We start from the raw sequence: 13,725 nt of genomic DNA on the forward strand, positions 1-13,725 counted from the left end.
GGAGAGCCATGCTGGGGACCAGGAATGAGATGGGGAGCCATGCTGGGGACTAGGAATGAGATGGGGAGCCATGCTGGGGACCAGGAATGAGATGGAGAGCCATGCTGGGGACTAGGAATGAGATGGGAAGCCATGCTGGGGGCTAGGAATGAGATGGGGAGCCATGCTGGGGGCTAGGAATGAGATGGGGAGCCATGCTGGGGACTAGGAATGAGATGGGGAGCCATGCTGGGGACTAGGAATGAGATGGGGAGCCATGCTGGGGACTAGGAATGAGATGGGGAGCCATGCTGGGGACTAGGAATGAGATGGGGAGCCATGCTGGGGACTAGGAATGAGATGGGGAGCCATGCTGGGGACTAGGAATGAGATGGGGAGCCATGCTGGGGACTAGGAATGAGATGGGGAGCCATGCTGGGGACTAGGAATGAGATGGGGAGCCATGCTGGGGACTAGGAGTGAGATGGGGAGCCATGCTGGGGACTAGGAATGAGATGGGGAGCCATGCTGGGGACTAGGAATGAGATGGGGAGCCATGCTGGGGACTAGGAATGAGATGGGGAGCCATGCTGGGGACTAGGAATGAGATGGGGAGCCATGCTGTGGACTTGGAATGAGATGGGGAGCCGTGCTGTGAACTAGGAATGAGATAGGGAGCCATGCTGGGGACTAGGAATGAGATGGGGAGTCATGCTGGGGACTAGGAATGAGATGGGGAGCCATGCTGGGGACTAGGAATAAGATGGGGAGCCATGCTGGGGACTAGGAATAAGATGGGGAGCCATGCTGTGAACTAGGAATGAGATGGGAGCCATGCTGGGGACTAGGAATAAGATGGGGGAGCCATGCTGGGGACTAGGAATAAGATGGGGAGCCATGCTGTGAACTAGGAATGAGATGGGAGCCATGCTGGGGACTAGGAATAAGATGGGGGAGCCATGCTGGGGACAAGGAATAAGATATAGAGCCATGCTGTGGCCCGGGAATGATATGGGGAGCCATCGTGGGGACAAGGAATAATTTAGGGGCCAGGAATGAGTTGAGGGTCATGCTAGGGACTAGAAATTAGAGGTGAGTCCTGCTTTGTCTAGGAATGAGATGGAGAGTCATACTGTGGATAAGGAATGAGTTGCTATGAGTTTAGATGCTGTGGACAAGGAATAGTATGAGGAGCGATGCTGGGGACCGGAATAAGAGGGGGCCATGCTAGGGACTAGAAACTAAAGGGAAGCCATGCTTTGGGCTAGGAATAGTATGAGGAACCATTCTGGGGATATTAATAAGATGAGAGGTCATCCTGAGAGCCAGGAATGAGATCAGTAGCCTTGCTGGGGACTATGCTGGGGACAGGAATGAGAGGATGAACCATGCTGAGAACCAGTAACACATGATTTTATGGTTCTTTCATCATTATTTACAGTCATTCATGTGCTGTACATTTTTTCCAACTTCATTGGACAAGTTAACCCAAGTTCTGTACTTTTGTAATCTTTAAGGGGTACTCCGGCCCTAAGACATCTTATCCCCTATCCAAAGGATAGGGGATAAGATGTCTGACCGCGGGGGTCCCGCCGCTGGGGACCCCCACAATCTTGCATTCGGCATGCTGCGCTGCCAGCTCACAAACTGCCGGGTGCCGGCCACGGCTCTAAGACATCCCCAAAGTATAGGGGATAAGATGTCTGACCGCAGGGGTGACGTCACAACTCCTCCCCCGTGTGACGTCATGCCCCGCCCCCGCTATGCAAGTCATTGGGAGGGGGGCGTGACAGCCGTCACGCCCCCTCCCAAAGACTTGCATAGCGGGGGCGGGGCATGACGTCACACGGGGGCGGAGTCGTGACGTCACCCCCGCGGTCAGACATCTTATCCCCTGTCCTTTGGATAGGAGATAAGATGTCTTAGGGCCGGAGTACCCCTTTAATACTTCAGTAAGAAAGAGAGGTAAGCCTGGGATGACAAGGGCCGAGCCTCCCTGCCCCCTCACTGTCCTCAGTCCTTGTCACTATGGACCTGTTGCCTGATAACCTCATATATACCATTACAGGGCAGCGGATCCATCACATGTAGATCGAAGGACCCCACTTCTTGTCGTTCCCAGATCCTTCTGCCTTATTAATCAGATTCTTGTAGAAATGAAGCTGCAGAACACAGTTCAGGTTTTGCTGCATCATAGTGAAATTACAGTCACATTTCGGGATGTGAGAATCGTGTGTTATAAACCCGCAACATCCTGTGCTAATAATTACCGTACTGAGGTGTGTGAGCTGTGAGACCCCACATGCAAAACACCAAGACTAGGATTACAGCAGCTCAGCCGGGGCCGAGTCAGGGACCCGTACAGCAATCGGACCCCCCGTGATCACATTTATTACACTGGCCATTTTCTTTAAATGGGCACTCTCATTAAAACTAATTTTTGCTATTGCAATCCTTATGGTAAATAAAAAAAATTTTTTGTGTTTTATTTGTGTTTAAAAAAGCTGCCACTAGGTGTCTCCCTACTTGTCCAGAGCACATTTTCCCCCTATCTTTTGCACAGACTTTGGACTCTTGCTGGCCTGGCAGAAGTCCAAAATCAGGAAATGCAGTCTGGAGTCCTGAGGGGGGGGGGGTACAGCCTTATCCAATCATAGCTCATCTCACAATGAACTGCTCTGGGCTGTGTGGAGCAGAGTGAGGGAGGAAGTTCTCCCCTGTATGGCTTCAGATGATGTCACGCCTGCTGGGGAACGCCCCTCCCCAGTCTGTGAATCTGACTGAGGGTGGGTTCACACCACATTTTTCGAGTACGGTTCCCGTATACGTTTTCATTATAGAAAACGTATGTAACCGTATTGAAAACCGTATACATAGACAAACGATTAAAAACTGTATGCATCCGGTTTGCTTGCAATATGTTTTTTTCCCACGGTTTTGTCTCCGGGTTAAAATCCGTATTGCAACCGCATACATTTTTTTAACATGGACGTCAATCCGTGTACGTTTTTTACTTTGCACATGCGCATTTGCATCCTAAAGTTAAAATGTTAAAAAAAAAATTATTTTAAATAACATTTTCAAAAGCGTATGCTTTTTTTTTTGTTTTATAAAAACGGACGGAACCGTAGGCACTTTTAAAACCAGCATATGGTTTAAAAAACGCATACGGCTTACTTTTTCCCATACGGTTCCATCCGTTTTTTTTGCCATATGGTTTTCTTTAGAAAAACTGATTAAAAACAGTATGGAAAAAACGTGATGTGAACCCAGCCTGAGACAGAGCAGAAAATACAGAGCAATATAAAGGTAGAAAACTAACAAATAATACAAATAAAGGCCGGGGGTGGATTATCATGATGGGGGCAGGGACCTGGGAGGATTATACAATTTAACAAGATCGTGACAGGTACTCTTTAAAGGGGTACTCCGGTGCTTAGACATCTTATCCCCTATCCAAAGGATTGGGGATAAGATGCCTGATCGCGGGAGTCCGGGTCTGATTACCGACGACCACAGGGCTGGCAGCGTGTAACGTGACGCCTCCGCCCCCGTGTGACGTCACGCTCCGCCCCTCAATGCAAGCCTATGGGAGGGGGATATCAATGGGATTCTTCTGTGCTGTGCACGCGGTGTAATTTCCGCAGCACACAATTCCGGTGTCCGTACAAAGAATAGACATGTCTATTCTTTCCACAGAGTCCGCACGGAAATGCATTGCCGTCTATGAGACAGCGCATTTCCGAGCGGTCCTGTTGCCGGCATGTTCTGCTGGTGTTACATTGCTGGAGTATCCATGTATCCCTACGGACATTCTCCCGTGTAAACATAGCCTTAGACAGAACATCGGCTGTCCGGACATGCTGGGAGTTGTAGTTTTGCAACAGCTGGAGACACCCTAGTTGGGAAGTACAGGGGAGTGATGGCGGGGTTCTCCTTGTTCTGGTCACGCTCTTTCTCCAGCGCAGAATATGTGTAGTACAGGGTGGCGGTGGCCAGCTGTATACAAGGGACAGGTGTAAAGGGTTAAAGGGGTTGTCCAGGAAAAAACTTTTTTTACATATCAACTGGCTCCAGAAAGTTAAACAGATTTGTAAATTACTTCTATTAAAAAAGTCTTAATCCTTTCAGTACTTATGAGCTGCTGAAGTTGAGTGCTCTTTTCTGTCTAAGTGCTCTCTGATGACACCTGTCTCGGGAACTGTCCAGAGTAGAAGCAAATCCCCATAGCAAACCTCTTCTACTCTGTGCAGTTCCCGAGACAACCAGAGATGTCAGCAGAGAGCACTATTGCCAAACAGAAAAGAACAACTCAACTTCAGCAGCTGATAATTATTGGAAGGATTAAGATTTTTTTTTTTAATAGAAGTAATTCACAGATCTGTTTAACTTTCTGGAGCCAGTTGATATAAAAAATAAAAATAAAAGTTTTTTCCTGGAATACCCCTTTAATAGGGCATCTGATCCATTTATACCATGTGAGGTTCCTTATACCCATGCCAGTGTTTCCCAACAAGGGTGCCTCCAGCTGTTGAAAAACTACAACTCCCAGCATGCCAAAGGCTGTCCGGGCATGCTGCGAGTTGTAGTTTTGCAACAGCTGGGGGCACTCTAGTTGGGAAGCACTGCTATATACCCATTTTTTACACTGTCCGGGCATTCTGGGAGTTGTAGTTTTGCAACAGCTGGAGGCACTCTAGTTGGGAAGCACTGCTATATACCCATTTTTTATACTATCCGGGCATTCTGGGAGTTGTAGTTTTGAAACAGCTGGAGGCACTCCAGTTGGGAAGCACTGCTATATACCAATTTTTTACACTGTCCGGGCATTCTGGGAGTTGTAGTTTTGCAACAGCTGGAGGCACTCTAGTTGGGAAGCACTGCTATATACCCATTTTTTACACTGTCCGGGCATGCTGGGAGTTGTAGTTTTGCAACAGCTGGAGGCACTCTAGTTGGGAAGCACTGCTATATACCCATTTTTTATACTGTCCGGGCATTCTGGGAGTTGTAGTTTTGAAACAGCTGGAGGCACTCCAGTTGGGAAGCACTGCTATATACCAATTTTTTACACTGTCCGGGCATGCTGGGAGTTGTAGTTTTGCAACAGCTGGAAGCACTCTAGTTGGGAAGCACTGCTATATACCAATTTTTTACACTATCCGGGCTTGCTGGGAGTTGTAGTTTTGCAACAGCTGGAGGCACTCCGGTTGGGAAGCACTGCTATATACCCATTTTTTACACCCCGGCACCTCCTATATACAGTATATAGGTAACAGTATCCCCTCTGGATTAGGAGCCATCACATTATGATAATATAAGAGGTTATAGTTGGTGCAGGAATGGTCCTACCTGTGGTCCTACCTGTGCGTCCTATTAGAGATACGTGGCTGGTCATGTTGTCCACAGAGCAGGAAGTGTCCTTGTACCCGCTGGATGTGAGCAGAAGAGACGGGTTATTGGTATCTAACTTCAGGATGATAGGGGTCATCCCCACCACCACCCAGGAGCCATTGCTGTTCTCCTCCATCTGCAGCTTCAGCATCAGCGGGACGGGACTGGTGGTGTAGGAGCCGCAGGGCAGAGACGTGGAACCTGACAGACACAGAACAGATCATTCAGAGCCTCTGATAATATCTCTACACCATTATACCGGAAACCAGCAGCATGGTCGATAAAAAATTATTATCATTTTATATACAGTGATCCCTCAACTCACAATGGCCTCAACATACAATAGTTTCAACATACAATGGTCTTTTCTGGACCATTGTAACTTGAAACCAGACTCAACATACAATGCTATGGAATCTGCGAAACATGTCAATGGCTGGAAGAACCGAACAATCAGAATGGGCATTTCACTGGTAAAACTCCTGTATTACTGAAGTGTATGCACTGACTGGTGTCTGGTAGCGCCCCCTACAGTACAGGGATGTATTACATGTTCTGTACTCTTTACCTGTATTACTGAAGTGTATGCACTGACTGGTGTCTGGTAGCGCCCCCTACAATACAGGGAGGTATTACATGTTCTGTACTCTTTACCTGTATTACTGAAGTGTATACACTGACTGGTGTCTGGTAGTGCCCCCTACAGTACAGGGATGTATTACATGTTCTGTACTCTTTACCTGTATTACTGAAGTGTATGCACTGACTGGTGTCTGGTAGCGCCCCCTACAGTACAGGGATGTATTACATGTTCTGTACTCTTTACCTGTATTACTGAAGTGTATGCACTGACTGGTGTCTGGTAGCGCCCCCTACAGTACAGGGAGGTATTACATGTTCTGTACTCTTTACCTGTATTACTGAAGTGTATGCACTGACTGGTGTCTGGTAGCGCCCCCTACAGAACAGGGAGGTATTACATGTTCTGTACTCTTTACCTGTATTACTGAAGTGTATGCACTGACTGGTGTCTGGTAGCGCCCCCTACAGTACAGGGAGGTATTACATGTTCTATACTCTTTACCTGTATTACTGAAGTGTATGCACTGATTGGTGTCTGGTAGCGCCCCCTACAGTACAGGGAGGTATTACATGTTCTGTACTCTTTACCTGTATTACTGAAGTATATGCACTGACTGGTGTCTGGTAGCGCCCCCTACAGTACAGGGAGGTATTACATGTTCTGTACTCTTTACCTGTATTACTGAAGTGTATGCACTGACTGATGTCTGATAGCGCCCCCTACAGTACAGGGAGGTATTACATGTTCTCTACTACTCTTTACCTGTGCCAAGGTTAGCTGCTCCTTTGGACATCAGGTGAGGGTGACTCCATGTTACTTTTTATGAGGACACTGTGTGTACTGTATAGGACCCTGAAGAAGCTTCTTTCCTCTACATAGACCAGTGTTTCCCAAAGAGGGTGCCTCCAGCTGTTGCAAAACTACAACTCCCAGCATGCCCGGACAGCCTTCGGCTGTCCTGGCATGCTGGGAGTTGTAGTTTTGCAACAGCTGTAGGCACCCTGGTTGGGAAACACTGACATAGACAGTGATTACAGCTCCCAGCAGATCTTTATTACTTTTATATGGAAGGATTTGCTTTATCTATATTACTTATCTACTTATTTTTCTTTAATCCTCACTTTTTCCTATTTTTGGATGACATTTTGGTGGCTTCAGAACCAATTACCAGGTTTCCATAGAGTTCTGGTCTCAACATACAATGGTTTCAACATACAATAAACATATTATTATTATTATTATTTTTAACACTATACAAAGTAAATACAAGCTGGAAATAAAAAAATATATATTATTATTATTATAATAATTATTAATTAAATAATTATAATTAAATAAAGATGTAATGCTAATGTTAATAAAGCACTAAGTCACCAAATAGAAAAACTTAAGGAAAACAGATCCATCGGCAGCTCCTTGCTGATGGTTTCCATGAAGCAACATTCATATTTTTCTCTCATTTTGCAATATGTTTAAGTTCTTAAAGGGGTACTCCGGTGAAAACCTTTTTTTTTTCTTTTAAATCAACTGGTGGCAGAAAGTTAAACATATTTGTAAATTACTTCTATTAAAAAATCTTAATCCTTTCAGTACTTATTAGCTGCTGAATGCTACAGAGGAAATTCCTTTCTTTTTGGAACACTGATGACATCACGGGCACAGTGCTCTCTGCTGACATCTCTGTCCATTTTAGCAACCATGCATAGCAGATGTATGCTAAGGGCAGCATGGTGGCTCAGTGGTTAGCACTGCTGCCTTTCAGTGCTGGGGACTTGGGTTCAAATCCCACTAAGGACAACAATAAATAAAGTGTTATTATTATTATAATAACGTCAGCAGAGAGAACTGTGCTCGTGATGTCATCAGAGAGCATTCCAAAAAGAAAAGAATTTCCTCTGTAGTATTCAGCAGCTAATAAGTACAGGAAGGATTAAGATTTTTTAATAGAAGTAATTTACAAATATGTTTAACTTTCTGCCACCAGTTGATTTAAAAGAAAAAAGGTTTTCACCGGAGTACCCCTTTAAGCGCACACATTTATCACACTTCCCTCATCTTTCTTAGTTTTTATATTACTTCCTTACACTACTTGGCACTTTCCACTCACGTGCTAGACTTTTTTTTTTTTTTGCCTTTCGCTTATTTTGTGCTTTCATTATCTTTGTACTGTTGTTTTATATTGTGTTTATTTTTTTATTTTTGCCAAAATAAAACAGATTACATATAAAGGGGAAGATTTATCAAAACCTGTCCAGAGGAAAAGTTGACCAGTTGCCCATAGCAACCAATCAGATCGCTGCTTTCATTTTTCATAGGCCCTTTTTAAAAAATGAAAGCAGCCACCTGATTGGTTGCTATGGGCAACTGGTTACCATTTCCTCTACACAGGCTTTGATAAATCTCCCCCCTTAAGGTGTGTACCTTTACTAACAGCGACATATTTTTTCTTTAAGGGTACGTTCAGACGAGCGGATTTTCCGCGCGTATTTCGCTGCGGATGCGCCGCCGAAGGACCTCTGTATGCTGCCTTTACATGTGCCTGCTCGGAGTGGGAATACGCCGCTACGAGCAGACACACTGCGACGTGCGAGCCGCTGCGCATGCGCAGTATACTCGCACATCGTAGCAACTCTCGGCCTAGCTTATAGAGCAGGGGGAGCGGCCGCGATGTGTGTGGGTACACCGCGCATACGCAGCGACTCGCACATCGCTTTAGTGTGTCGGCACGTCGCGGCGTATTGCCGCTCCAAGCAGGCACCTGTAAAGGCAGCATACAGAGGTCCTTCAGCGGCGGCTCCGCAGCGTAAAATACGCTGTAAATCCGCTCGTCTGAACGCAACTCACTATACAAACAGGGCTTTCCGGCGGCAGCCCTATGCGTGTAGTGAGTTTTGGAGGCGGGGCCGGCGTGACTGTGACGCATGGCTCCGCCTCCGAAACTCACTACACGCATAGGGCTGCCGCCGGAAAGCCCTGTGTGTATAGTGAGCAAGGAACACGCAGCGTATTTCCCGCTGCTGCCGCAAATTTTGCGCAGCGTGAAATACGCTGCGTATACGCCAGGTGGGAACGCACCCTAAAGGGGAGCTCTGGGGCGTAAATACTTATCTCCTATCCACAGGATCCTCTGGATAGGGGAATAGTACTTGTGGTTGGAGTTTCCCTTTAACAATGCTCAAAGTAAAAACAAAATAAAAACTGTAAAAATACATACCATCAATGGTGATTATTCAGGCCAGGGGGATTTTTTATTCTTTTATGCCCCTGTTTTATTTTATTTTTTTTACCAAGTTTTTAGGCAGAATTTTTCATATTTATTTCACTTACGACTCTTTACAATCACCAATAAAATCACGAGGTAATAATACTGTATAAAATGAACTATCATAGACTGTAATAGAAAGCCGGACATGATAGGGATCCTTAGGGAGATGATGTCAGTAGTAGTCTTAGGTTAGGAAGAGTAGAGATCATCACGGCGTAGGGAGAATATAGATCAGTGTTTCCCAAACCAGGGTGCCTCCAGCTGTTGCAAAACTACAACTCCCAGCATGCCCGGACAGCCTTTGGCTGTCCGGGCATGCTGGGAGTTGTAGTTTTGCAACAGCTGGAGGGCACCCTGGTTGGGAAACACTGGGGGTAGGGTCACACGTGCCGTATTTTGCTGCCTATTTTCCTACCCATTGAAGTCTGTTGATGTTATGCTATAGATCATTATAATATACTATATTATAATTATAATATATAATTATAATAATATTATCTTTATAATAATTATAATTATCTTTATAATAATTATAATAAAGAATTATTATTTATAATCAATATAATAATAATAAATATTATCATTATAATAATAATATAATAATAATCATTATCTTCATAATAATTATAATATAATAAAGAATAATGATTTATAATATAATAATAATAATAAATATTATCATTATAATAATTAATATTATCATTATAATAATATTATCATTATAATAATAATTATAATTATCTTTATAATAATTATAGTGTGATAAATAAGAATGCTTTATAATAAATATAATAATAATAATAATAATAATAAATATTACCATTATAATAATTAATATTATCACTATAATAATATTATCATTATAATAATAATTATCTTTATAATAATTATAATATAATAAATAATGATTTATAATAAATATAATAATTATAATTTATATTATCATTATAATAATAATATTATCATAATTATTATAATTATAATTATCTTCATAATAATTATAATATAATAAAGAATAATGATTTATAATATAATAATAATAATAAATATTATCATTATAATAATTAATATTATCATTATAATAATATTATCATTATAATAATAATAATAATAATCTTTATAATAATTATAGTGTGATAAATAAGAATGCTTTATAAAAAATATAATAATAATAAATATTACCATTATAATAATTAATATTATCATTATAATAATAATTATCTTTATAATAATTATAATATAATAAATAATGACTTATAAGAAATATAATAATTATAATTTATATTATCATAATAATAATATTATCATTATAATAATAATTATCTTTATAATAAATTATAATATAATAAATAATAATGATTTATAATAAATATAATAATAATAATAATAATAAATATTATCATAATAATTAATAGTATCATTATAATATACTACATTATAATATAGCAGAGACCATCGTAGTATACACAATGCATTGCAGGGAGTGTAATAGTGTGGGAAGAGTAGGGGCGCATAGACTGGACAGACAGAAGGGATCGTGATCATATAGGGAGAGTAGGGATTACCATAGAATATATTTCACATATTGGTGAATAATAGTATTTTTTAGAGGTGATCATAACGACGAATGGATAATATTGGCATAGAGACAGGCCTGGTGCAAGGATTTTTGCCACCCTAGGCGAAAGACAATTTTTCCACCCCTTGACCCGGCCATTGGCTCCTTCCGATGTATGGAGGCGCGATGTCAGGATGTTGGAGGCACCTGACCTTGAAGTGTCTCGGAGGTGGCGCTGCGCTCCTCCCGCAGGCTGACAAAAGCAGATTATTATAGTACGGGTGGGGTGGGGGTACCGTGGCGGGGTTTTGCTAGATGGGCAGGTGCTTCAGATGGGTGAGTGCTTCAGATGGGTGAGTGCTTCAGATGGGTGAGTGCTTCAGATGGGTGAGTGCTTCAGATGGGCAGGTGCTTCAGATGGGTGAGTGCTTAAGATGGGTGAGTGCTTCAGATGGGTGAGTGCTTCAGATGGGTGAGTGCTTCAGATGGGTGAGTGCTTCAGATGGGTGAGTGCTTCAGATGGGTGAGTGCTTCAGATGGGTGAGTGCTTCAGATGGGTGAGTGCTTCAGATAGGTGAGTGCTTCAGATGGGTGAGTGCTTCAGATGGGTGAATGCTTCAGATGGGTGAGTGCTTCAGATGGGTGAGTGCTTCAGATGGGTGAGTGCTTCAGATGGGTGAGTGCTTCAGATAGGTGAGTGCTTCAGATGGGTGAGTGCTTCAGATGGGTGAATGCTTCAGATGGGTGAGTGCTTCAGATGGGTGAGTGCTTCAGATGGGTGAGTGCTTCAGATGGGTGAGTGGGGTTGTGGGTGATCCTCCCTGTGAGTGATGCGGTGATCGTGGATGTCTTGTGGGAGCCTGGTTTTAACATATTTTTTTCCCCTTAGCGGGAAAGCCTTACATTATTGCCTCCAGGCTTCCAGGCTCTCATAGTACACCTTCGTGATCATATATCCACGTTGTCTCCTTTCTCCTAGTTTTAATTATGTTTAATTTTTTGCCTCTTTCATGTATGCACACTGTGACAGTGACTCTACTGCCTTATATGCTTCACTAATAATGGCAATACTCTAGGAGCCTTTTATATCGGATCCTCATATATATCTTTCTGGCTATTGCTGATCTCACTATTTATGTTTTTTATTTATTATTATTTGTCTAATAAAATTTGTTACTCCATTTATTTTTTGTTTGGTGTAATTTTTGATAGGAGATTATAGAGCAGGAAGAGTAGGAATCATCATAGAGCAGGGAGAGGAGGGATCATTATAGAGCAGGGAGAGGAGGGATCATCATAGAGCAGGGAGAGGAGGGATCATCATAGAGCAGGGAGAGGAGGGATCATTATAGAGCAGGGAGAGGAGGGATCATCATAGAGCAGGGAGAGGAGGGATCATCATAGAGCAGGGAGAGGAGGGATCATCACGGAGCAGGGAGAGGAGGGATCATTATAGAGCAGGGAGAGGAGGGATCATCATAGAGCAGGGAGAGGAGGGATCATCATAGAGCAGGGAGAGGAGGGATCATTATAGAGCAGGGAGAGGAGGGATCATCATAGAGCAGGGAGAGGAGGGATCATCATAGAGCAGGGAGAGGAGGGATCATTATAGAGCAGGGAGAGGAGGGATCATCATAGAGCAGGGAGAGGAGGGATCATCATAGAGCAGGGAGAGGAGGGATCATTATAGAGCAGGGAGAGGAGGGATCATCATAGAGCAGGGAGAGGAGGGATCATCATAGAGCAGGGAGAGGAGGGATCATCACGGAGCAGGGAGAGGAGGGATCATCACGGAGCAGGGAGAGGAGGGATCATCATGGAGCAGGGAGAGGAGGGATCATCATAGAGCAGGGAGAGGAGGGATCATCATAGAGCATGGAGAGGAGGGATCATCATAGAGCATGGAGAGGAGGGATCATCATAGAGCAGGGAGAGGAGGGATCATCATAGAGCAGGGAGAGGAGGGATCATCATAGAGCATGGAGAGGAGGGATCATCATAGAGCAGGGAGAGGAGGGATCATCATAGAGCAGGGAGAGGAGGGATCATCATAGAGCAGGGAGAGGAGGGATCATTATAGAGCAGGGAGAGGAGGGATCATTATAGAGCAGGGAGAGGAGGGATCATCACAGAGCAGGGAGAGGAGGGATCATCATAGAGCATGGAGAGGAGGGATCATCATAGAGCAGGGAGAGGAGGGATCATCACAGAGCAGGGAGAGGAGGGATCATCATAGAGCAGGGAGAGGAGGGATCATCATAGAGCAGGGAGAGGAGGGATCATTATAGAGCAGGGAGAGGAGGGATCATTATAGAGCAGGGAGAGGAGGGATCATTATAGAGCAGGGAGAGGAGGGATCATCATAGAGCAGGGAGAGGAGGGATCATTATAGAGCAGGGAGAGGAGGGATCATTATAGAGCAGGGAGAGGAGGGATCATCACAGAGCAGGGAGAGGAGGGATCATCATAGAGCATGGAGAGGAGGGATCATCACAGAGCAGGGAGAGGAGGGATCATCATAGAGCAGGGAGAGGAGGGATCATCATAGAGCAGGGAGAGGAGGGATCATCATAGAGCAGGGAGAGGAGGGATCATTATAGAGCAGGGAGAGGAGGGATCATTATAGAGCAGGGAGAGGAGGGATCATTATAGAGCAGGGAGAGGAGGGATCATCATAGAGCAGGGAGAGGAGGGATCATCATAGAGCAGGGAGAGGAGGGATCATCATAGAGCAGGGAGAGGAGGGATCATCACGGAGCAGGGAGAGGAGGGATCATCATGGAACAGGGAGAGGAGGGATCATCATAGAGCAGGGTGAGGAGGGATCATTATAGAGCAGGGAGAGGAGGGATCATTATAGAGCAGGGAGAGGAGGGATCATTATAGAGCAGGGAGAGGAGGGATCATTATAGAGCAGGGAGAGGAGGGATCATCATAGAGCAGGGA

General features: G+C 44.1%; 1 protein-coding gene across 7 annotated transcripts in view; it reads right to left on the reverse strand.

Moving 5' to 3' along the window:
• CD19 (CD19 molecule) overlaps window positions 1-13,725 on the reverse strand; it is a 48,905-nt gene that overhangs the window by 22,416 nt on the left and 12,764 nt on the right. For 5 of the 7 annotated variants that reach the window (XM_056533737.1, XM_056533736.1, XM_056533735.1 and 2 more), the window contains one exon: window positions 5,332-5,574. In XM_056533737.1, the coding sequence (XP_056389712.1) occupies window positions 5,332-5,574 (243 nt within the window). Of the gene's footprint in view, window positions 1-5,331; window positions 5,575-8,063; window positions 8,192-13,725 lie in introns of those variants that run through there. The other 2 variants (XM_056533738.1, XM_056533734.1) reach the window with 2 other exon arrangements.

The sequence above is a fragment of the Hyla sarda genome, chromosome 8, assembly GCF_029499605.1.
Source record: "Hyla sarda isolate aHylSar1 chromosome 8, aHylSar1.hap1, whole genome shotgun sequence".
In the NCBI taxonomy this organism is placed as follows: Eukaryota; Metazoa; Chordata; class Amphibia; order Anura; family Hylidae; genus Hyla; species Hyla sarda.